We start from the raw sequence: 26,579 nt of genomic DNA, 5'->3' as shown, positions 1-26,579 counted from the left end.
AACCCGGCATTAAGTTCCAGACCTCCCCCTAGTGTCTCATGGAGTGAGGTCATTAACAGAGTCCACCAGGTGGGGATGCTAACATCGGTGGTCCGCCTGGCGCTATTTAAGAAGAGTAGACCACGTGATGACACAGGTTTTCAAATGGCTCTGAGCATAATGGGACTTAACTTCTGAGGTCATGAGTTCCCTAGAACTTAGAACTACTTAAATCTAACGAACCTAAGGACATCACACACATCCATGGCGGAGGCAGGATTCGTACGTGCGACCGTAGCGGTCGCGCGGTTCCAGATGTAGCGCCTAGAACCACCTGGCCATCCCTGCCGGCGTACCGGTTTTCAATCTCTCGCTTCTCTCATCACCGTACAACGCAAACATGACACCGCACTACACACACGCACACATACACGCACGCACGCACGCACATGCGCGCGCCTTCGTGGAAGGAAGTGTCAGTGTGTACGAAGTAAAGACGTATGCAACTAGGCGTCTGAGCCTGTACCTCGGTGTCAAACAAGTTTACACTTATTTTAGTTTTTGGGTTCCTTAAATACGTCGTTATCAGGATAAAGAAAACTGGCGTTCTACGGATCGGAGCGTGGAATGTCAGATCCCTTAATCGGGCAGGTAGGTTAGAAAATTTAAAAAGGGAAATGGATAGGTTAAAGTTAGATATAGTGGGAATTAGTGAAGTTCGGTGGCAGAAGGAACAAGACTTTTGGTCAGGTGAATACAGGGTTATAAATACAAAATCAAGTAGGGGTAATGCAGGAGTAGGTTTAATAATAAATAGGAAAATAGGAATGCGGGTAAGCTACTACAAACAGCATAGTGAACGCATTATTGTGGCCAAGAGAGACACAAATCCCATGCCTACTACAGCAGTACAAGTTTATATGCCAACTAGCTCTGCAGATGATGAAGAAATTGATGAAATGTATGATGAGATAAAAGAAATTATTCAGGTAGTGAAGGGAGACGAAAAATTAATAGTCATGGGTGATTGGAATTCGTCAGTAGGAAAAGGGAGAGAAGGAAACATAGTAGGTGATTATGGATTGGGGCTAAGAAATGAAAGAGGCAGCCGTCTGGTAGAATTTTGCACAGAGCATAACTTAATTATAGCTAACACTTGGTTCAAGAATCATAAAAGAAGGTTGTATACATGGACGAATCCTGGAGATACTAAAAGGTATCAGATAGATAATATAATGGTTAGACAGAGATTTAGGAATCAGGTTTTAAATTGTAGGACATTTCCAGGGGCAGATGTGGACTCTGACCACAATCTATTGGTTATGACCTGTAGGTTAAAACTGAAGAAACTGCAAAAAGGTGGGAATTTAAGGACATGGGATCTGGATAAGCTGAAAGAACCAGAGGTTGTACAGAGTTTCAAGGAGAGCATAAGGGAACAATTGACAGCAATGGGGGAAAAGAACACAGTAGAAGAAGAATGGGTAGCTCTGAGGGATGAAGTAGTGAAGGCAGCAGAGGATCAAGGAGGTAAAAAGACGAGGGCTAGTAGAAATCCTTAGGTAACAGAAGAAATATTGAATTTAATTGATGAAAGGAGAAAATATAAAAATGCAGTAAATGAAGCAGGCAAAAAGGAATACAAACGTCTCAAAAATGAGATCGACAGAAAGTGCAAAATGGCTAGGCAGGGATGGCTAGAGGACAAATGTAAGGATGTAGAAGCTTATCTCACTAGGGGTAAGATAGATACTGCCTACAGGAAAATTAAAGAGACCTTTGGAGAGAAGAGAACCACGTGTATGAATATCAAGAGCTCAGATGGCAACCCAGTTCTAAGCAAAGAAGAGAAGACAGAAAGGTGGAAGGAGTATATAGAAGGTTTATACAATATTATGGAAATGGAAGAGGATGTAGATGAAGACGAAATGGGAGGTAAGATACTGCGTGAAGAGTTTGACAGAGCACTGAAAGACCTAACTCGAAACAAGGCCCCCGGAGTAGAAAACATTCCTTTAGAACTACTGACGGCCTTGGGAGAGCCAGTCATTACAAAACTCTACCAGCTGGTGAGCAAGATGTATGAGACAGGTGAAACACCCTCAGACTTCAAGAAGAATATAATAATTCCAATCCCAAAGATAGCAGTTGCTGACAGATGTGAAAATTACCGAACTATCAGCTTAATAAGACATAGCTGCAAAATACTAACTCGAATTCTTTACAGACGAATGGAAAAACTAATAGAAGCCGACCTCGGGGAAGATCAGTTTGGATTCCATAGAAATACTGGAACACGTGAGGCAATACTGACCTTACGACTCATCTTAGAAGAAAGATTAAGAAAAGGCAAACCTACGTTTCTAGCATTTGTAGACTTAGAGAAAGCTTTTGACAATGTTGACTGGAATACTCTCTTTCAAATTCTGAAGGTGGTAGGGGTAAAATACAGGGAGCGAAAGGCTATTTACAATTTGTACAGAAACCAGATGGCAGTTATTAGAGTCGAGGGGCATGAAAGGGAAGCAGTGGTTGGGAAAGGAGAGAGACAGGGTTGTAGCCTCTCCCCGATGTTATTCAATCTGTATATTGAGCAAGCAGTAAAGGAAACAAAAGAAAAATTCGGAGTAGGTATTAAAATTCATGGAGAAGAAGTAAAAACTTTGAGGTTCGCCGATGACATTGTAATTCTGTCAGAGACGGCCAAGGACTTGGAAGAGCAGTTGAACGGAACGGACAGTGTCTTGAAAAGAGGATATAAGATGAACATCAACAAAAGCAAAACGAGGATAATGGAATGTAGTCAAATTAAATTGGGTGATGCTGAGGGAATTAGATTAGGAAATGAGACACTTAAAGTAGTAAAAGAGTTTTGCTATTTAGGAAGTAAAATAACTGATGATGGTCGAAGTAGAGAGGATATAAAATGTAGACTGGCAATGGCAAGGAAAGCGTTTCTGAAGAAGATAAATTTGTTAACATCGAATATAGATTTATGTATCAGGAAGTCGTTTCTGAAAGTATTTGTTTGGAGTGTAGCCATGAATGGAAGTGAAACATGGACGATAACTAGTTTGGACAAGAAGAGAATAGAAGCTTTCGAAATGTGGTGCTACAGAATAATGCTGAAGATTAGATGGGTAGATCACGTAACTAATGAGGAGGTCTTGAATAGGATTGGGGAGAAGAGAAGTTTGTGGCACAACTTGACTAGAAGAAGGGATCGGTTGGTAGGACATGTTTTGAGGCATCAAGGGATCACAAATTTAGCATTGGAGGGCAGCGTGGAGGGTAAAAATCGTAGAGGGAGACCAAGAGATGAATACACTAAGCAGGTTCAGAAGGATGTAGGTTGCAGTAGGTACTGGGAGATGAAGCGGCTTGCACAAGATAGAGTAGCATGGAAAGCTGCATCAAACCAGTCTCAGGACTGAAGACAACAACAACAAATAAGAAACGTCGGTAAGATTTTGAAAATTATTTAAGATAATTCTCATTGATTGTTCCATGTTTCGATCACTCTAATCGTCTTCAGATCTAAGTAGCTGCATCAGCAACCCGTCTTCACTACTCAGATAAATATGTCAGAGTTCTGAAAGTTAACTGGGTGTAGAGTTTCAACTCTCACTGCGATTAAAGAAAAAAAAAAAAAAGATACACAGAACGATAACGGTGGCACTTGTCAAGGATAGGAAAATAATACGACAATTGATAGAAAATGCTGCGTGCATGTCCGGTGTTAGATTCAGTCCACTGACGTCCCAGATAAGGAACACACTAACTTTTGCAATAAACCAAGTCGCTCACAACAAATATACATCGTTAGAGTACCGTAGACTAGAACCAGCTTTTTTTAGCCCAAAAAATAATACTTTCTCTGATACCGACTGTAATTTCCACTCACTACGTGTGCAACACATATATGTGGAAAATTTATTCGCACTACTTGTAGTGACTACAACGCCCCCAGTTTCATTTCTTTCTCATCAATAATATTAAATAATACAGGACTGCATTTTCTATCACTGTTTTATCCGAAGTAATGGAAGATAAAATAATCCGATAATGCAAAAGACTATAAGCAGTGGTTCGACTTGTACAAATATATCGTTTGCCTGAATTACCGTAATTTTCTACAAGCTGAATTAAGCAATAAAAATAAAATAGCTAATACTATAATTAAAGAATATTTCTCACTATATCATTTCTGTTCCTAAGCAGTCCACTGTTTGCCACACGAAGTCGAAATGATTGTATGTACTCTGTGACCACAAAATTAAATATTTTTTATTATTATGCAGTTTGAAGATGTGGCAGAAAGTATGACAGTATGGCGTGTGAATCAATCATTAACATTTTATGGGGAAGGATGCCCCAGTTAGTTCCGATGTATTCTTTTTCCAGTAAATTAGATATTTTTACTGTATGCAATTTGAAGAAAAGGCAGAAAATATGAAAGGAACGGTGTGACAAAATCATTAACGTTTTATAGGAAAGGATGATCCAGTTATACCGTATTCGTAGAAAATGAAATCTGCATCAAATTGATTCGGGAAAGTGCGCTTAGAAGGGTCGAGAAGTGCATTACAACTTGAGCGCTAACAACAAATTGTAATGGTAGTCTACAATAGGATAAAACCATAGACACTAACAAACGTATTGCACTGAAATACAAAAGTGTGACAAATAATGTGCAGATTTTTCTCCGTGTTACATCGTCATTTCCAAGGAGTTCTACTTCACAGTAAGGGTATGTACATTTTGTTCCACAAGGGACTGCGATTTTATCCTGCTATACTCTTATCACCGCCACATTAAACGAGTCACGGCTTTTTTCATGTGTGCGTGGTTTTTGCACAGCTGTAGTATAAAGACGCTGGTAATTTTTTTATAAGCGTCTTTCCGGTTCCCATAAATAATTTCCAGGGAATACCGTTGCCCTTTTTTATTTATTAATATTTTTTTAAGTAATTCGACCACTTGTTTCCTCTATCATTTTCCGTGTGATGTAATGTTCCGCCTTCGACTACCGCACTGTTGTGACCTTAAATACTAACGTTTCTATTTTTTACCTAAACTCGTACTTAAGCCATTAGTATTAATTATGATCGTACCGTGAACATTTTTTGTGATTTAGCAATAAACATCATCGTTCAGGCTTTGGGTATGAGACTTGCCCAGACAGCATAGAGAAAAATATCTGGCTCGACGTGAATATGCAAATGGTACCATCCAAAACAGTAAATGAAACCAGACCCAATGTGAGTGTAATAAGTTATAAAACTGTGATTTGTCAGCGTTTCCCCTGCAGAAATGAAATTTCTTCGTGGGAGCAGTCATTAAACAAGAGAAGACCAGATAAGAAACGGAACAGAGTAACAAGGCTAATGGTATAACCAGTTTATCGTAAAATGTTGCACTGAAAAACCTCATGAAATTGAACGATGCCGAACGGGAGACAGACTTATTGAGAGAGTTATGTGAAAGTGCATCCGCAAGACAGAAATATGAGCAGTTCTAGTTATTCCAGCGTTTGAAGTACTTGCCAGACTTCGTGAAAATTCGAAAAAGCACAGCAACAAACGGTATAGCCCTTATAAAATTGGAAAAAGAGACGCTCAGGGACTCAACTGAAAACTCTGCGTCACAGAAAACGTAGTTCTCAAGAATCCCTTCTGTTTAACTTCTGAGAGTCTGTATTCGAGGAGGATTGGCGACCATTCAGCTGTATGGCATATCTTCCACACGGGTCATAAAAATGAGAGAAGGGAGAATGGGGCGTGTACATCGGCATATAGGCACTCATTTCTCGTTCGCCCCACACGGGAATAAAATAGGACAGAAAATCGATAATAACGGTATAAAGCATGCTTCGGTATGGTCTGTACAACATCGTGCGCATTATTTACATACATGCAGATACAGAATAGTGAAGAATGTTAAAAGCTGACGTGAACATTAATACCTGATCAAAAACGTGCGACTTCCTACAGCACCAAGTTATAAGCGGCGATCAGACATTTTCCATCCGACGGCCGTGCAGTCTAGAATCAGTGTGCTAGTTAAGCAAAATCACCTTGGCTTTAGGCAAGCATCGCACCGACTCACCAGATTGAAGATAACCATTTGGTAAAAAACTGTGTCCCGTTGCGTAAAAAAGTCCGTAACTTCTTGCTGAGCATCCTCATTTCACAGGAATCGTCGACTCTTCAGGGCCTTTTTTAGAAACTGAAACCATGATAATTGCCTGAGGAGAGGTCAGGACCATAGGGCGGCTCTTCGTGTGTGACCCACTTGAATTTGTGTAACTTATACGTTACGACATTTGCAATAAGGGAACGTGCGTCACGATGAAGCAGCAGCATCCATTCTCGCACACCGTTCTACAATTGTAAATTTCATCAGACATGCTGCCCCATACACATTCTACGTTCTCTGGATGATGTCTACCGGTGTTTGTGCTTCGACAGCCAAGAAAAGAATAACAGATTGTTGATCCCCTTTGAATGCATTTGGTAATAACTACAGCTCACGTTTCCGCATTTACAACAAGCACGTCGGAAAAACTCGAACGCCCCAATAATTCACTGCCTATATGTTGGTGGTTTTATACCCACATCGGAGTCGCGCTACGTTGCATATTTGCTACAGGAACGAAAACTTCTTGATCGCCCCTTATATAAACACGAAAGAAGAGGGCATTCAATGGACGCCTATGAAGAGCCAACCTGATTACTTATAAAGTAATGACACTGGTCAAAATACATGGGAAGTCAGCTCGATAGCTGTGCGATCAGTGCTGCAGATTGCTAACTGATGGGGCTCGGGTTAGATTCTCGGCGTGGTTGGAGATTTTCTCAGCTTGGGTCTTGTGATGTCCTTAAATTCATGTCGTCATAATTGATATTATACTATTGATATGATTATATTGGCACGTCCCAAAAGCCAGAAAATTAAAAAAAAATCGGGGGAAAGGTCCTCCCATTTACTTACGTGCCGAATGTTGGAGCTAGAAACGGCGTGTGGTGCAAGTGTGGACACGTTATCTGAGCACCTTCTTGCAGACAGCCATGCAGTTAACGTCGAAAGGTAACTGGCTTTCAGTGTGGGACGATAACCGGTGAAAGACGTGTGGTTTATTGTAAATCTCTGGTTATACAAGTGCAGAATCTTCGGCTACGAGCAACATGGCCCCTCCATCTTTTCCCAAGGAAGAACGGATACGGTATGCGTACGTACAATTGGATCGGACAGCAACTACACGCACACCCGCGTTCCACAGGTGGCCTGCCTTTAGGCGTCGTCACTACTTGCACAGGCATATGCAAGCCAGCTACGACCACAACAATTTTCTGGTAGCAAACTGACACAGCAACAGTAATAATGTCGAAGCTTGTTATAGCCGGGAACCTAGGACATCACCACTGTAGACGCAACTCTCGCACACAGGCGGTGTTCTAATCGAGGACTGGAGGACCAGCCTGTGCGGGACTCCGCCTGAGGAGCATTTTTCCAGCGAACAGCCATTGATAAGCCATTCGTCGCCGGGAGGTACATCAGACAATGCCCCTGACTGCGGTTCCTCATTTACAGTGACTTGCGACTAGCACGGACCTTACCGTAACTGCCACTGGCCTTCAGACCCTAGGCTTCATGCCACGCCTCACTGATTCAGGACATCATCACAAACCTTTCAGTGATATTACTTGATAACTTCTTCCTGTGACTCACATCAAACGTGTGCAGTAACATGTAATGTTATTTCCTCCTGTAATTGTTCCTCAGTAAGAAAATATCTTTTTTAGTGGACTACTATTTTATGTGCATTTACCGAATCCCTGAAATAAAAGCAAGAATTCTAGTTTCCGAGGTCAGCAGTGTCTTGAAAAGATCTCCAGTATCGTACAACGTTTCCAAACTTGTACACCACCGCACTAGGCAAGTGGTTGAGAACGAACGTCATGTTGCCGTAAATCCATACGGACGGCTGTCTACTGTGAATCATATCGCAATCAGTTGGAATGCGGGGCAACAGGGACCAATTTCTTCCAGGACTCTACGGAAACAAATGTACCTCGTTGGCTTCAGAAGTCGACAGCCGTTGTATCACGAAGCATTGAGTGCTATTGAGGGGAGATCTCAAATTGAGTCCATATTTTTAGATTTATTGCGGCTTTTGACACAGTTCCTCACAAGCGGCGTCGAATCAAATTGCGTGTCTTTGCAGTATCGTTACGGCAATGTAGCTCAATTCGTGATTTCCTGCCAGACACGGTGTAGCTCGTAGTAACTGACGGAGAGTCAGAAATGATATGGGCTGTTCAACAACGAAGCTCATAATCAATGTAAGTGATGTAGGGGACAATCTGAGAAGACATCTTAGACTTTTTTCAGTAATGCTGTCGTTTATCGTCTAGTAAAGTTATCAGAAGGTCAAGTCCGAGTACAAAACGATTTCGCTTAGTTATCTGTCTGGTGCGAAAATTGGCAATTTCAGTTACTCGATAAATCATCAAATTTAGAAACTATAAGTAAACAACTAACCTAGGCACAAATACGTTTAAATTCTTTATTCAAATGCCATAACCGGCTTGAGGCTACCCTGCCGGTCTTCAAGTGGCTAACATTTCCATTTACATTGATGTTTTAGTCAGCAGCATGTCGTCTGTTCCTGCATTACACAAGTATATTGCGAGGAGTTTACATATTATTTCATCTGTAAAAACATGCTAATGAGCATGAATTTCTTTATATGTAGCGTTAGGGAGTCGCATGCAGTACAAATGTTCCAGTTGGTGGCGATTTGTTATGTTTGTCTGCATCATATCGTTATCCACTGGAACATACGTAAGTGTATACATCTGTTTCACCTTACATCTAAATGTATGCAGATAAAATAGCAGGGTTTTATAAATGAAGTAACAGAGGAAGTGACTCTAAATATTCTTGTGCAATGCAATAGTAGACTTCGCGCTGCTGTCCGAAACATCAGTGTAAACGAAAATGTTAGCCATTTGAGGATGGGTATGGTAGCTTGAATCCGGCTACGGCATTCAAATAAAGCATTTTAAAAGCCTTGTGGCTGGTTGCCTTGTTCACCAACAATCATTAACGGTAGCGGGGTTCACAAGATGCTACACGGAGAAAATAATTAAAAAGTTGTCGATTCAAGTAAGTACGTAGAATTACAACTAACAGACAACTTAAATTGTAGCCATGTCTTAGAAAATGTTACGGGGAAGATGAACCAGAAAGAGTGTTACAGTGGCAAAGCACTTTGAAGATGCAACGAATCTACTGAAGAGACTGTCTACACTTAGTTTGTCCGTCCTCACCTGGATGACTCCTATGCATTGTGAAATATTTCCTAGATAGGATTCAACCAAAGACTTTGGAATTTCAAAGAGTGGTGACTAATTTACTACTATCCAGAAATGGCGCAGAGGGTGTCATGGATATGATATGCGAGTTGGGGTGACAATAATTAAAAATAGATGTTCTCCCGCTAATGCGAAATCTTTCCAAGAAGTTTCTATTACCAGCTTTCCCCTCTTACTGTGACAATATGTTGTTAATTCCACCTCCATAACTAGAAACGACCATCGTAAGAAAGTAATAGAACTCACAAGTAGATCCGAAAAGAAATTGTTGTTCGTTTTTTCCACGCGACTCGACAGTGGGACGGTAGAACTGCGTGCAAAATGCTTATATGAATTGCAAAATAGTCATTTAGACGTCCAGTACCTTACTACTGTACCAGAGTGACAGGAAGTGGAAGGGCTGGATGATTAAATGGTCAATTTTTAATAACTCATATCCAAACGAACAAGTTATAACAAAATGTAATGTGGCAAATCTTTAGATTATTATTTTTATCCTTCATTTATCTACCCACGTCCGTAGAAAATTACTACGCGAATATTTTGCAGTCAATATGAAATAGCGTTGTATTTATTCGTCTCCTAATTGTAAATCTGGTGACAGAATTAAAAAAAAGAAAAAAAGGAATGAATGAGAAAATTGTGTGAAACTGTTTCCGGAGAAATACTGTAGTGTATATTGATTTATAATAAGTTACAAGGGCCAGAATTCTCTAAAGTAGTTCGTTATGAGTAGTTTGCGCGAAATTATTGCTAACGCATGAAATCTTCACCAGTGGCAAGGACGTTCGTTTCCCGACTGTGATTCATACGAAGCAATGTCACTGTGGCAAACCTGTCTTCACTCCATACTGTGTTGCCAATATTTGTGTGATCGGTATGATACAAGAGCAAGCACCAAATCTTTCTGGAGAATAAACGTAAGAATAAAATATAAGGATTGAAATAAGAATGAAATATAAGAAGATGAGACCTTAAAAGGATTGTATCCTCTGAAATACCATACACACATACATAATATAATAAACTTATGTTACTTGAGAAACCCATTCGCAACTTTGCAGTCTGTATAGCGCGCTTGTATCCTCTAATTTGATGAGAAATTCGTGTAGTAATCCTCTACGGGCACGCGTAGATAAATGAAAAATAAATAAATAAATAAAATAAAAACGATAATACCGTTTCGACCACGAAGAGCAAAGGTGTTAGGCTGCATCGCTAGCCACTGTGCCACAATTTCGGCTGGGATTATTGCGCGCTGTAAGTGAAGTAAATTACGTCGACAACTTTGATTGTCGTTTTCTCACAAGCGGTCGGGTGTCTGCAGATAAGCTGAGGCACGTGTTCGCTTATTTTGAGTCTCCTTCCAGCGAGAGAAATTTCTGGGAAATCGGGTTGTGGCACTTGCCGTGTTCACCTCGTTAGCTGAACAAGGCGACGACAGAACAACAGAAATCGGCGAAAGAGGGGAATCGAGAATATGAGTTTCAATCAAAATCTCTCTGGGCATATCTAATCGCTTATGAAATGCCTCACTAATTTGTCTACCTAACGTCCGGCTGGTCGGAAGTACTGACGGAAGTGGATTAACGCTTTCCCGCGAGTGAGTCTGAGCAGAACGCGAGCTGTCAGGCGAACACTGTGCTCGTAGCCGGCCTCCTGCCAGAACACACTCTGCCCGTGACGTGGCATGGCTCAGCTGGACATCCGTCGCTAGTTTGACAGCCGCCGCGGCTCCCGTCTGGATACGACGTGACACGACAGCGCGGCACGGGACAGGACAGGACAGGACAGGACAACAGGAGACGCGGCCACCACTGAACACACAGACAGGAAGCAGGCAGCCACTGCTCTGACACGCTCCGGCGCAGCACAATCCGGGCCACAGACACACACGCACACACACGAACGCAGGCACGTCACCGCAGCCGGGGACACGCACCGCCGGGCCCTTTGAGCCAGAATGCTCCATCGTGCAACATTAACGCAGCTTTAGCAGTCGCTCCGACAGCAATACTGCACTGGCAATTACGGCCGATAGTTGGCCATTCAAGGCTCGTGCTGCGAGTGCGTTCATACCGCGACAATTACTTCCCATTTAACGCAATTTACTTGGAACCCGAGACAGTAAAAGAAGGATCTCAGCGAACTTGTTACACTCAGAACGGCAGACGGTTTGCAACACCAGGAATAATATATGCAACGGAAATGTATGTAATGGGACTATCAGTTGTTAGCGCTGGATTTCGACTCGTAATTCGATTTACATATCTTAAATAGGACTGACAACACATTAAAAATTCAGGCGACGATCTTCTCCGGAGATCCACTTATAGCTTCTAATTACGCAGTATTTTGTGAACTGGATCATTCATTTTTTATCTCCTGTCTGTCTTTAGTTTCTTTTAGTTTGTATTGCGGGATCCGACAGCCTACACAAATCTTGCGTAGGTTCAAACTATTTCGTCCTGTAAGCTGATTAATATTTCAGTAACTTAGTTTACTATTTCGTGGCACCTGGCTAGATTCTGCCTTTTGTATATTTTCAGGTGACGCCTAAAAACCTCCAACGTATATATAATATAAATACATACTCCCAGCAATACACACAGCATCGCCGTTTAAAATAAGTTGTGAGAACACCTACAAATCCCATAATACACGAGTCGTTTTTGGAATAGACTAAATCTTGTTATGCATATACTTGTGACGAAGACGCAACTGGAAAAAACAGACGAGTAGATCCCGTAAATAGAGAGCACACTACAGTCATGTGAACGTGAAGACAATGCCATACGACAATCACTAGCCCAACGCAGTATTGAAAAAGGTACTGTTCACGACGTGACTTACAACCTCATGAATTCTGTAAACAGTCATATAGTTTGAAGACAATGGCATCTCGGCCTATCTTAATACACTATCGATTACATTTCAACTATAGAACGAATTATTTCTAAAACTTGGCCTAAATTAATAAATGCCGTTTTTGTCTTGGCACACACTACATGACTGTATATCACAGACAATTTCCGAATAGTGAATGACGTCATTAAGTTGATTTTTGTAGCAGTTATTTAGTAGTCATAAGTGGTGTTACTGCCATGTTTTTGAGGGTTCGCCTACAGTGAATAAAATTTAGAAGGTCTCCAGTGTCGTGAAGTAAAGGTCCCCTGTCCTATCCTAATGTTAAAAGTTAATTAGTTAATTCCATAAAAGGAATGGAATTGTAATGAAAACCAGACCTCTAGCTGCTTACAGGCGTTGATAAATATCAACGGGGCAGTTGAAAATGTTTGCCTCGAACATGTCCGAAAGAGCAATCTTCATATGGATAAGGCTTACCGGCCAATGATCTTCTTTAGTGCGGATGCTCTCACATTGCCCGAACTCATACGGGAATCGGTAGATTGACTGCCGCTGTTTATGATGGGCAGGGGCACTACAAATGTAGTATGATGATGGAAAAAATGGTTTAAACGGCTCTGAGCACTATGGGACTTAACGTCTGAGGTCATCAGTCCCCTAGAACTTAGAACTACTTAAACCTAACCGACCTAAGGACATCACACACATCCATGCCCGAGGCAGGATTCGAACCTGCGGCCGTAGCGGTCGCACTGTTCCAGACTGTAGCGCCTAGAACCGCTCGGCCACCCCGGCCAACCCTGCAGTCGTAGTATACTCTGTGTTCTCGGTGGCTCAGTCGGATAGACCACCGAACAGATGCGACGAAACAAATGCGAAGAAAATGAGATTAAAAAAAAGTAGATAGAGCGTCTACCATGTAAGTAGGAGGTCCTGGACTCGAATCCCCGTCTGCGAACACATTTTTCAACTGTTCCCGTTGATATTTAACAACGCATGTAAGCAACTAAAGGTCTGGATTTCATTATAATTTCATTCTTCGAGAGCTGCAAGATTACCAATGGTATCTGTACAGATGGCAGCATCATATAAAAGGAATGAGTTTACCAACATAAAACCAAATGCTGGATAAAGAAATTAACGTTTTCTTTCTTTTCAGTAGAAGCATAGTCTCCCATGTGAGACTGTCTTCATTGACTACAAGTATCTTTTCTTTCGCTTCCGAATTAACCCTGAGTCTTGGATTGACGCTACCACCAATTCCAGGAGAAGTTTTTCCAAGGTAGGCGCCCAAAGATGCAGGTTTCTTCAGCAACATGAACAGTTATTACTTCACACGCATGGAATCTCCGAATAGTTCGATCCTGCTATCCAGGCCACTTACTAAGCAACAGAGATTATGATATCTTATCTAGAGTTCGGTATTCTGATTGATTAATCATCTGCAGCACCATCAGTGAGGAGCCACATTCTCCATCTGTTCAACTGTCCTGATAATTGATGGACTTTTCTGACCTCACAGACATTAGCGTCCTCTCCACGGAGGTGTCGTAACAATTGGAGTACTAGCGTCCCCGGACCATTAACTAGAAAGCCATCGCTATTGTACGGGGACCACAGTAGGTCTGGGGGACTGATGACCTTAGCTGTTTAGTCTCCCTTAAACATCCCAACAACCACCACCACCACAGTAGTTCTAAATGAGATTCGCATAACCATGTCTGCCAGTTTTCGAATGCGAGTATTAGCTATTGATACATCTCTGGTGTTGCAGAGGGCAATTCGACGTCTCTGTAAGTTATGCGGTGTACGAATGCACTCCCTTACAGTTCATTGAGATCAACCATAAAGTGGGATGAAAAGTTTCTTGCAACTCGAGAGGAAGCACATAGCAACATCACTTAACCAAAATGAATTCGTTTCTGTTATTATTTCGTTAGTCACAGAGAATAACACGTTAAAGAGGTTGAAAAAATGAACCACCGAGTTCCAAATCAAAGATTTATTTAGTCCTAGAGCTAGGCTTCGATATTTACAAAACTATCTTCTTCAGAGAGAGTGGGTCTTTTTAAATCACATGGTTGTAAATTACACTAGCTGAAGCTGAGCGGACCTTGTCATACATAAAAACCAGGAACACAACATTGCATGGCTTAAAACAGCAGCCACATTGCACGTAGCGTACGTCAGAACCAATGCACAACTCCATTTGCCCACTGGTAAAGGCTCTTGTCTACACTTATAATACAAATCCAAATAATAAAATATTTGCATAACGTAAGTATTCGCTATGCCACAGACAAAGGCCTTTGTGACCACTCAGGGATCTGGTCCTGCATTTGTAGCTGAGAAAGCCTTTTAGGATAACCGCTGCCCACTCTGAATGGGGAAGGCCCGAGAAAAGGTGGACTACATACTGGTAGCCACATTTGTAACTGGCTGGGAATCCGCTCCCAGATGGCTATTTCCAATTTGTGGACGAAAACCGAGAAAGAACTATGTGACTAACACTACCGGAATACGGAAGTCAGGACTCTTCTAGACTTAATAATAACAGACCAAAATAAAAAAAAAACACATCTCATCAGTTACGAGATAGCTAGATAAAGTTTAGATGCTGTTGCCTGAAGTAAAACCATACTATAAGGCGAATGGCACGTCAGTGAGGTACCTCACGGTACACCATCCTCCGGAAAGGAAATCGTGAAGGAGTATCACGCACCCTTGGCGTAGGATTTGGAGTTAACAAAAAAATAGTGAAACGACATCGATTAGCCCTATTGCTGTCAATGAAAGAATTATGACTCCTCGAATTCCTGTCGCTGGAGATAGCTTTGTCATCTTTGTCTCTGCCTATGCTCGTATTATAAGCAGTGAGGAGAATACAAAGAGTCAGTTCTACCAACGACAGAGCAATGTCCTCGTTAAGATTCCAACTGAAGATAAAATCTCGTTACTGGTCAACTTCAGTGCTACCAGCTGGAAGAGAGAATCGTATTTGGGGAAACATCGTGGATAACGAAGGTGTGGGAAACTGCAATGCAAATGGGCTATTTCTAGGTCTCTGTTCTGAGCATCAGATTTTCATCACAAAACCGTAGTTCCGCTTACCTAATCGTTGTACGACCACATGGACACATCCACGCTACAATCACTCTCATTTTATTGACTATGTCATCTCTCGGTAGCGTTACAGTAAAGACGTCCTGATCACAGAAATAGACCAAAACATCGTTGATTGCTTAACTTATCACAAGCTGTTGACTAGCTATCTCAAGGCCCTCGTCTAGCGTGAATCACTACCCAACTTTTCAGGTCGTTCAAGGAGACAGTGCAACATCAATGGCCTGCGAAAGGAAATTGTTTGCTCTTTCTTGCAACACACACGTTTGGATCGATTCAGCAATGCCCCAGTTAACACAAGAAATGATGAACAAGAATGGCCCACTTTTAAAAAGGAACCCACCATTTAGATGGCTGCAAAAGAGGCAATTAGTTTCGATGCAAAGAAGAAAATGATTAAGAACCTCCTAAGTGTCAAGCAGGATGCATACCGATCTCTTGCTCAAGATCCATTCTCAGTAGGCAAGAAGTACTCTTTCAACAGCTCAAGCAGAAACCGCGAATTGGTACCGTACGCAGTCGTAAATTTTACGAGTGTATAGTTCTACATCTACATCTACATTTATACTCCGCAAGCCACCCAACGGTGTGTGGCGGAGGGCACTTTACGTGCCAATGTCATCACCTCCCTTTTCTGTTCCAGTCGCGTATGGTTCGCGGGAAGAACGACTGCCTGAAAGTCTCCGTGCGCGCTCGAATCTCTCTAATTTTACATTTGTGATCTCCACGGGAGGTGTAATTAGGGGGAAGCAATATATTTGATACCTCATCCAGAAACGCACCCTCTCGAAACCTGGCGAGCAAGCCACACCGTGGTGCAGAGCACCTCTCTTGTAGAGTCTGCCACTCGAGTTTGCTAAACATCTCCGTAACGCTATCACGGTTGCCAAATAACCCTGTGACGAAACACGCCGCTCTTCTTTGGATCTTCTCTATCTCCTCCGTCAACCCGATCTGGTACGTATCCCACACTGATGAGCAATACTCAAGTATAGGTCGAACGAGTGTTTTGTAAGCCACCTCCTTTGCTGATGGACTACATTTTCTAAGGACTCTCCCAACGAATCTCAACCCGGTACCCACGTTACCAACAATTATCTAGAGTTGAGATGGATGTTTACCTCGCGGCCGCCTGGTCCGTGTTGCAGATGCGGCTGCTGGCTGCGTGGCTGTTGTGGTGCGCGGCGGTGGTGGTGGCGCCGGCGCCGGCGGCGGGTCGCGGCGCGTGGTCGGTGTGCCCCGAGGCGTGCGAGTGCTCGCTGGACGCGCGCGGCCGCCGCGAGGTGTCGTGCCTGCGAGGCGGCATGGACGGGCCGGTGCCCACCGCCGACATGGACCCGCCGCGCGTCGAGGTGCTGCGCATCTCGGCGCCGCCGAGCCACCCCAACACGCTCACCATCGGGCCCATCTTCCAGCACTTCCTGCGCCTCGAGGAGCTGCACATCACGCGCTCCCGCGTGCCCGCCATCGGCAAGCACTCCTTCTGGGGAGTGCCCTCTCTCAGGGTGAGTCGAGCTGTCTTAATTCGTCATATTGTAGATTGCTAGTTTTCGTAGCTCCACGTCGGTAAAATTCGAGTACTAACCCACTTTTCTTATCTACATCTACATCTACATCTACATCTACATCTACATGACTACTCTGCAATTCACATTTATGCGCTTGGCAGAGGGTTCATAGAACCATAATCATACTATCTCTCTACCATTCCACTCCCGCTCACCGCGAGGAAAAACGAGCACCTAAACCTTTCTGTTCGAGCTCTAATTTCTCTTATTTTATTTCGATGACAATTTCTACCTATGTAGGTTGGGCTCAACAAAATATTTTCGCATTCGGAAGAGAAAGATGGTGACTGAAATTTCGTAAATAGATCACGCCGCGACGAAAAACGTCTTTGCATTAATGACTTCCATCGCAACTCGCGTATCATATCTGCCACACTCTCTCCCCTATTACGTGGTAATACAAAACGAGCTGCCCTTTTTTGCACCTTTCGATGTCTTCCGTCAACCACACCTGGTAAGGATCCCACATCGCTCAGCTGTCTCTTTAGTGGACTTGTTGCAGCTTCTAAGTCTCCTGCAAATGAAACGCAACCTTTGGCTCGCCTTCCCCACAATATTATCTTTGTGGTCTTTCCAACTGAAGTTGTTCGTAGTTTTAACACCCAGGTACATAGTTGAATGGACAGCCTTGAGAATTGTACTATTTGTCGAGTAATCGAATTCCAACGGATTTCTTTTGGAACTCACGTCGATCAACTCACACTTTACGTTATTTAGCGTCAACTGCCACTTGCCACACCATTCAGCAATCTTTTCTAAATAGCTTTGCAACTGGTACTGGTCTTCGGATGACCTTACAACACGGTAAGTTACAGCATCATCTGCGAACAATCTAAGAGAACTGCTCAGATTGCCACCCAGGTCATTTATATAGATCAAGAACAGTAGAGGTCCCAGGACGCTTCCCTGGGGAACACCTGATATCACTTCAGTTTTACTCGATTATTTGCCGTCTATTACTACGAACTGCGACCTTCCTGACAGCAAATCAAGAATCGAGTCTCACAACTTAGACGATACGCCATAACCCCGCAGCTTGATTAGAAGTCGCTTGTGAGGAACGGTATCAAAAGCTTTCCGGAAATTTAGCATTCTAATGACTGGGAACCACATCGCTAGGAGCGAATAGTAAACCATGCCCCCTGTAAGGAGGTGAAGTGCGTACCTTCACGTTTCCGACTTTGATAAAGGTCGGATTGTAGCGTAACGTGATTGCGGTTTATCGTATCGCGACATTGCCGATCGCGTCGGTCGAGATCCAATGACTGTTAGCAGAATATAGAATCGGTGAGTTCAGGAGGGTAATTCGGAACGCAGTGCTGGATCCCAACGGCCTCGTATCACTAGCAATCGAGATGATAGGCATCTAATCCGCATGCCTGTAACGGATCGTGGAGCCACGCCTCGATCCCTGAGTCAACAGATGAGGACGTTTGCAAGACAACAACCATCTGCACGAACAGTTCGACGACCTTTGCATAAGCATTGACTGTCAGCTCGGACACCATGGCTGCGGTTACCCTTGACGCTGCATCACAGACAGGAGCGCCACCGATGGTGTACTCAACGACGAACCTGGGTGTGCGAATGGCAAAACGTAATTTTTTCCGATAAATCCAGGTTCTGTTTACAGGATCGTCATGGTCGCATCCATGTTTGGCGACATCGCGGTGAACGAACTTTGAAGCGTGTATTTGTCATCGCCTTACACGTCTCGGTCACCTCTTGTTCGCATTGACAGCACTTTGACCAGTGGACGTTACTTTTCAGATGTGTTACGACCCGTGGCTCTAAACTTCATTCGATCCCTGCGAAACCCTACATTTTAGCAGGATAATGCACGATCGCCTGTTGCAGATCCTGTAGGTCCTTTCTGGATACAGAAAATGTTCGACTGCTGCCCTGGCCAACACATTCTCCAGATCTCTCGCCAATTGAAAACGTCTGATCAATGGTGGCTAGTCAAAATACGTCAGTCACTACTCTTAATGAACTGTGATACCGTGTTGAGGCTGCGTGGGCAGCTGTACCTGTACACGCCATCCAAGCTCTGTTTCAATCAATGCCCAGGTGTGTCGAGGCCGTTATTACCACCAGAGGTGGTTGTTCTGGGTACTGATTTCTCAGGTTCTAAGCATCCAAATTGCGTCAAAATGTAATCAAATGTCAGTTCTAGTATAATATGTTTTTCCAAATAATACCCCTTTATCATCTGAATTTCTTCTTGGTGTAGCAATTTTAATGACCAGTGGTGTACGTACTCGAAGCAAAATCGGTTAACAGGAACCAGTTGCAGTATAACAAACATCTCCGTTACGCACATGTATTTTAATCAAATAAGGAAGTTTAATAATTCATTCAAATATCTCTCGTGACTTAATATGGCTACAAGACTGGTCGTGTGTTTATTCAACAACTCACAGGAATGCAGCCGGGAGAGAGAACACACACACAATCACACACACACACACACACACGCGCGCGCGCGCGTACGCGCAGGCCTGAACGCACATAACCAGTGCCATCAGACAACCAAGTTTCATTAATGCCAAAAGTTATCGACAGTGGGTATTACCAACGGCGAGCAAGTAGCATTAACTCTTTTCAGTAGATGTAAATTGAAGGTGGAGGGGAGAGAAAGGAAATGAAAGGGAAGGGATTAGTGATGTCAGCTGTATCGGGACATTACGTGGAATCTGCGGCGACGAGTGAAGATGTGAGCCGAATCGGTTTCGAACCCTGGATTTCCTACGTACTAGGGAGGTGCGTTAACCACGGCGCCATCCGGGACACAGTGTTATCGTAACTGCGCAAACTGACTTAGCACACTTCATGGCCGACCCACATTCCCTGTCCATTTTCTCCATCCCCGCTACATTCCTGCAAGAGGTAGGACGTTCTCGTGCAACCGCACTGAAGAAGGTGAACCCATTGCCTATCTAGGCGAATCAGTTATGTAAATCTGTCCTCTCCGTGTTATGAACATAGATAATGCTCATCAATGTTCGTACGTACAACCAGAGGCTCCCGAAAACAACGACAAAAAAGTGGTTCAAATGGCTCTGAGCACTATGGGACTTAACTTCTGTGGTCAGTACTCCCCTAGAATTTAGAACTACTTAAACCTAACTAAGCTAAGGACATTACACACATCCATGCCCAAGGCAGGATTCAAACCTGCGGCCGTAGCGGTCGCGCGGTTCCAGACTGTTGCGCCGAGAACCGCTCGGCCACTCCGGCCGGCGAAAACAACGGCACACAACTATTTACCGCACAAGTTCATTTTCTGCAACTGTTTCGAAACTGAACCGTAGCACTATGGAAAAGCCGTTTTCATACTTTCGCTGTGTTCTTTCTTTACTTCTAATGCCAAGTGCTTTAAATGTAGGAAGTTACATAAGGCTTATGATTCATAAACCAGCAAACAAGTATGCTGAGCAGTGCTCTTCGTACTCACCAGTTCGCAAACGACATGTGATAAGCAGCCGTTCGTCGCTAACAGTTAATATAGTTTAACACAGGTTTAATTGAAATCACTACTGCTAACCAAAGTCACTCTATAGCTTTCACTTAACTACATCATTCATGAACTCACGCTGTATCTAGATGTAAGGGGTACAGGTTTGTAAAATAGGAGAAGTTATGGGAAGATATTCGTGGCAGTTGATCTGCCCTCTTGGTAATTTAACAGTAATATCATTTTATAAATTAAAACGAACTAAAATATCAGAGGAAAGACGTTATAAAAAGAAATTATGAAAACATTACCTATTACCTATTACATTTACGAAGGTCTTAGTTCGCAAAAATATTTAAGTTTTGACTGGGTGTTAAAGTACAAGCGATGACACAAAGAAGAGAACTATTAGGAAAGTGATTAATGAAGGCTCCTTCCGAGAGAGAGGCGGATTAATCGTAAGTTGTCTCACGTCAGAGAGGGCAAAGGATTTTTGCACCAAGGCAACCAACTTGGATAATTTTGATTAACGGTCTGGAAGTGGAGGCTGTACGGAAGACGACTATGAAAGATATCGACAACTCTTAGATACCATTTGCTCTCTTGGAACACAAAGCTACCGCAGGAATTACCTGAAACCTTAAATCGCAATTTGAAAGTCAGTGCCGCTAACTTGACTTATACATTACGAAATAATCTTACTTCCGTATAAGGCATTAGCGCTTTCAAATACTGTTGATGACTTCATGCAACTTGTGACTGAGGACTTTCCGAAATGTTCGCTTCAGTGAACGTATGAAAACAGGGTTTTTTGTGGTAATGTGGTAAATAACGCTCTAATAATTACTAAGCGCACGCTTGTTAATAACTTGAATACAACAATGATCGAAGTACGATAGAAAGTATACAAAACACCAATTTTTGTCTCATTCAAGACCTATAGAAACATTGCCAAGTCGCAATATTGAACCACTTGCTATTATCAATAGTAACTTCCGGTTTTAGCTTCTCATGGTGATTAAGAATGTCTCACGTTGTTTGGAGACTGGAAATGGGATGGGATAGGTACTGCAGCATTCGCGACATCTGTTCCAAGACCATTTTTCAGCCGACAGTACCATGCGTATTGGAGAACATGACTCGTGAGGTATGGCGCTACCCATCAGTTTCAACACTATTAAGTGTATTCAAGTGTTCTCCAAAGAGCCAAGGAGATTTGCGGTTATGCTCCTCAAAACTTATAGATGTTCTCTGAAGGACACGTTCATTAGGTCATTAGAAACATGAAGCGTTTTATGTAGAGTACCTGTATGTAACTTGATGACCATTTGAAAATGATCCAAAAAATGGCAGAGCTTTTTTAATTTTAAAAAATCTTCTACCAACACAAGTTGTCTCCTTGCTTGGTTTAAATGAATACTAGCAACATTATTTAGCTTTCAACTAGCGCAGTGGTCGTCAAACGTTTGTAGTCAAGGACCAATACTGATGTAAAACTGGTAGAGTACTTTCCCGCGAAAAGCAAAGGTCCCGAGTTCGAGTCCCAGTCTGGCACACAGTTTTAATCTGCCAGGAAGTTTCATATCAGCGCACACTCCGCTGCAGAGTGAAAACTACATTCTGGAATACTGATGTAGTCGGACAGTACAATAGACCTCATGTGAACCGATCTTATTATTAATTGTTAACCTAATTTTGTAACTATGTTACGAAAACCCTTTAGGGTAGCAGTAACAAGCAAACGATAATTTGCCTGACGAAGTGTTTTGTGATGTCTGTGTGGGCGAATGATTATCTAATTAATAACTGTATTTGTACTTGGAACATGACTTACAGCTTCAGATATTTACTGAATATTTCGAATGTCATATATCGTCTACTCTCTGCGTTGTATTACAACGGCCTTAATCTAACTTCACATTCCTTGTTACAAATATACAGCGCATTTGAAAATGACTCTCTCTGTAACCCGCGTTCACGAACCCGTGCTAGTTCCGTTTGAAACTTATATCATAGCAGCTGACCGGGATGATCCGCGCGAGTATTGGCAAGACAAATCATAAAACATTCACCACCTCACATCTTCTAAATGCGAATGACCGCTCTGCATGGCCTTCTGGTTCTGAGGTACGCGGCCGGCCGCTGTGGCCGTGCGGTTGTAGGCGCTCCAGTCCGGAACCACGCGACTGCTACGGCCACAGGTTCGAGTCCTGCCTCGGGCATGGATGTGTGTGACATCCTTAGGTTAGTTAGGTTTAAGTAGTTCTAAGTTCTAGGGGACTGATGATCTCAGATGTTAAGTCCCATAGTGCTCAGAGCCCTTTTTCTGAGGTACGCGGATTAATTTTACTGAGCTCACAGCCGAATTCTTCAACGTCAACTAAAATTAAATCCTTCTTAAAATATTATATTTTCTGTAGAATTTTTGTTTACTACTGAGCACGAAAAATGCAGTCTTAAGAAGCTCGTAACGTTAGTGGACGTTTTGGAATCCAGCCGTTAGTTGCTAGATGCATAGTGTTATAAAAATAGGTGAGAACCGCGGCTCAAACGAATAATTGATTCAGATCGCAGGTTGACGATCACCGATCTAGCCTCACTCGTACCCATCTCCACCTCTTGCAATTTGTAGACATTTTCTATAAATCAAATTCTGGATGATGTCTGTATTTTGGCCTACGTCGTTAGATTACCCCTGTTCTGTACCATTACACACACACACGCACACACTCACACAAACACACACACACACACACACACACACGCACGCAGTCTCTCTCTCTCTCTCTCTCTCTCTCTCTCTCTCTCTCTCTATCTATCTATCTCTACGGGATGTATTATAATGAACACCGAAAACTAAGTCTTACATCAGCACGAGATACCTCATCACGCGTGCACCACGTTCCCAACCATGAGCTGTTGGATTAAATTTGAGCCCAGTTACAATGGGAACGTCAAAGAAAAGTTGACATTTCAAGCACGTTAGTGCTAACTCACTAGGGCGATATTTCATACCGAAGTCAGTGGTGGTTCGTAACTATAAATTGGCAATTATCGCGCAAACGACTTGTCTGCGGACCCAAGTTTGCTGCAAACATGTTTCCATCGACTATCGCATACATTCAGTCATATTATTTTTAACTAGTGGTAAATACATACCCTGTATAATGTGTCACACGTAATATTTCATCAACAGCTTAAAATATTGTAGGAAAATTATGAGTGTTTTGCTGCGTCGTTGATACTTTCTTTCTCGCAGGGGAAGAAGAAGCTCAGCTTCTTTGGATGGGAGTTTGTTGAAATATAGTACAATGTTATAGAGCAGTGAACGCATTTAGTATCGGAAACCTGTCAGACGTGAGGCAAAATACATCCGACGCATTAAATTTTCATCCTGTGGCCGTACTAGGAGAAATTACCCTGTTTCAACGTCTCGAGGTATATTGAGCAGTACGAACTTAGTTTCCACTTTTGCAATAAAATTGGGATTTGTACTACAGAAGCGAATACCTAAACTGATTTTATAGACCGATCAATAGCATCTTACATCAAATTCCTTCAAATACAGAGCTAACAATGAAAAACCAAATGAAAGTGACTAATTGCTACTTAATGTACAGTGGCGTGTTCTCTTACTCCTCTGACTTGCATCGATGTGTTCCTGTAATCCGAACTGAAGGTTGTTCGAAACACTTGAGCAGCACTCAAGAAAGAGTCGCAGTAGTGGTCTATTCTCCTTTACAGATGAGGTTCACTTCCCTAAAATCCTCCCGAAATTTCTAAGTTGACCATTCGCTTTCCCCACTACCGACCTTACATGCTGGTTCGACGACGTATCGCTTTGGAACGTTAGGCTTAGATATTTAATCATCATAACTGTTAAGTAGCACCCTAGCAATTAAAAATTCGATCTATCATTAGTATGTCCATGGTATTGTTCTTCATATGCTTGAATGGCTAATGTGAAGCAGACAACGCCACCTATTCTTGAGCTGTAAAAGAAATCGAGAAAGACAGAAACATTGTTATTATTGTTCCACATAGAGTGGTGAATGGTTCCAATGGCTCTGAGCACTATGGGACTTAACATCTCAGGTCATCAGTCCCCTAGAACTTAGAATTACTTAAACCTAACTAACTTAAGGACATCACACACATCCATGCCCGAGGCAGGATTCGAACCTGCGACCGTAGCAGTCGCGCAGTTCCGGACTGCGCGCCCAGAACCGTGAGACCACCGCGGCCGGCTATAGAGTGGTGAGTTGCAATGCATATCTGTAAAGAAACTTTTCTGAAACCAGTCGAAGAATAATACAATACTCTGTTTCATATGTGTATCATGAGAGCAACAGCAAAATGCGTGCAAGTACATGCCAAAAGTCCATCAATTTGGGAATCACACTTTTAGGTGAGGTATTCTTCTAATGGAAGGAATGCAGAGCTTAGTGAAATCATTGGTACATTTTCGTTTGTATTACAACTGTGAAATAAAGCAAGAGTGGCCGTAATTCCGTAGCATCTAAAACTGTGAACAGCATTGCAATAGCGGAGTTTACATTGGAGGATAGCTCCGATTCACGCTTACATGGGGAGCAGTCTTCCCCTCACCGATTTCGTTCATACTAACAGGGTGTAGGTGGCACGAGCAGCATAAACAGGATGACGCAGCTGTCAACCGTTTTCAAGAAAACGGTGTTTGAAAATTTTGGGCGAGCTTATGTACTTTGTATTTCTCACAAATATGCAGCGAGTCGACAGCTTAGCCAGTAAGCGCTGTCTGAGAGTTGCATCTTCTTGTTCAAATACGTTAACGTCGTAGTCATGCCCTTAACACCATTTCAAAATGAACCAAATCGGTGAGAGAAATTTTGTACGATCCCATTGTTAGCAAAGCGAACTGGTTGCCTAGTCAGGATAGGAGCACCGTAGGTTTACGCCCGACAAGCAGGGAGGGCGAGGCAGTGATGATGTACACTGCTATACTTTCACAAGAGGCGCGCTGACACACACTGCAAGCCTTCACGCCACAGAAGGAAGCGCTCACGTACAAGGAGAAGAGGACGGACAGCATATCTCACCTTAGCCGCTCACGTCGCTCTCTTCTACAACTGTGTTTGTTGTTTCAGTCACGAATGATAAGGCACACACTTTCATTTTCGCCAACTGAACTTAAAGAAAAGACATTTTTGAATGTTTATTATCAAAGGCGTCTGACTAGTTTGGGCTTTGCCCATTTTCTTTACTCTTAGCTTTGTTTTCATGTGCATGTGTATCCTAGTCCGGCAATAATACAAGGTAACCAGCCAGTAAATAAACAGCAGCTTTGGTGTTAAATATTATTAAAAAATATTTTTTCTTCGATACATGTAAGCTTCAACGCACGACGCACTTGAAGTTTATACCAACAGATTTTATTACATTTCGGTTTCCTCATTCGTCAGATACACACCCTTTCTAGTCTCCTAATGTCACATCAGTAGAAGGTAATGCGACAATTGCAAAAAAAAAAGTTACCGCTTGCTGTCGTGATTAGAATTAATGGCTAATAATGCCGAGATCCCGGTGACAACATGAAATTTTTATCCGATGGAAAAGCCTTGGGAAACCAACTGAAAAACTTCTTGAATATAAAAGCAGCGATATTGATGCCAAAGTCGCCGAAGCAACGTTTTAGGCCGGAAGGCTTGCACCAGGCTAGAAGACACAAAGTTTATTTATTAGTAGCAAAATTATCACACCTTATTATTTCGGCTTAGAAAGTGACATGGTTGACGCATTACGACTGTGGATTTTATTCATCGCAAGGTTCCAGTCCGAGTCTACAGATATGGGACTACATAGTACAGCGGCACTGAGATGGGAATCAATTTCTTGCAAAATTTCATTTGTGGAATAAACAGGAGAAATATGTGCTCCTTGCTTAATGCGAGAAGTCTTGCGTTCCTTATTACTTGCATATCTTTTTCTTCTGTACCCTTCTACGTGACTGTCAAAAGTCTTCTTGTTGTAGTCTCAGAAGAGAAGTGAACACAAAAAGAAACTCTTTATTCACAAAAATGAAACGTTGTTTGGCACTCTTATAGGACAATGCTCTTTTCACGGACTGACTTCGAAGCATTTATTCACAGTGAAGTGTGTATTCATCCTTCGTTCGTCTGGATATACAGCTGGCCATTATAACTCTGATGCTTCGTTTTTTCTTAA

At 42.6% G+C, this 26,579-nt stretch overlaps 1 protein-coding gene across 2 annotated transcripts in view; it reads left to right on the top strand.

The window, feature by feature from the left end:
* Nucleotides 1-26,579, top strand: part of LOC126332527 (leucine-rich repeat-containing protein 15-like) — an 889,610-nt gene that overhangs the window by 798,715 nt on the left and 64,316 nt on the right. For both annotated transcript variants that reach the window (XM_049996616.1, XM_049996615.1), the window contains one exon: nucleotides 16,499-16,855. In XM_049996616.1, the coding sequence (XP_049852573.1) occupies nucleotides 16,499-16,855 (357 nt within the window). The remainder of the gene's footprint in view (nucleotides 1-16,498; nucleotides 16,856-26,579) is intronic.

The sequence above is a fragment of the Schistocerca gregaria genome, chromosome 2 (assembly GCF_023897955.1).
Source record: "Schistocerca gregaria isolate iqSchGreg1 chromosome 2, iqSchGreg1.2, whole genome shotgun sequence".
NCBI lineage: Eukaryota > Metazoa > Arthropoda > Insecta > Orthoptera > Acrididae > Schistocerca > Schistocerca gregaria.
The sequence above is the reverse complement of the archived record's forward strand: the minus strand, read 5'-3'. Positions and strand labels throughout refer to the sequence as shown.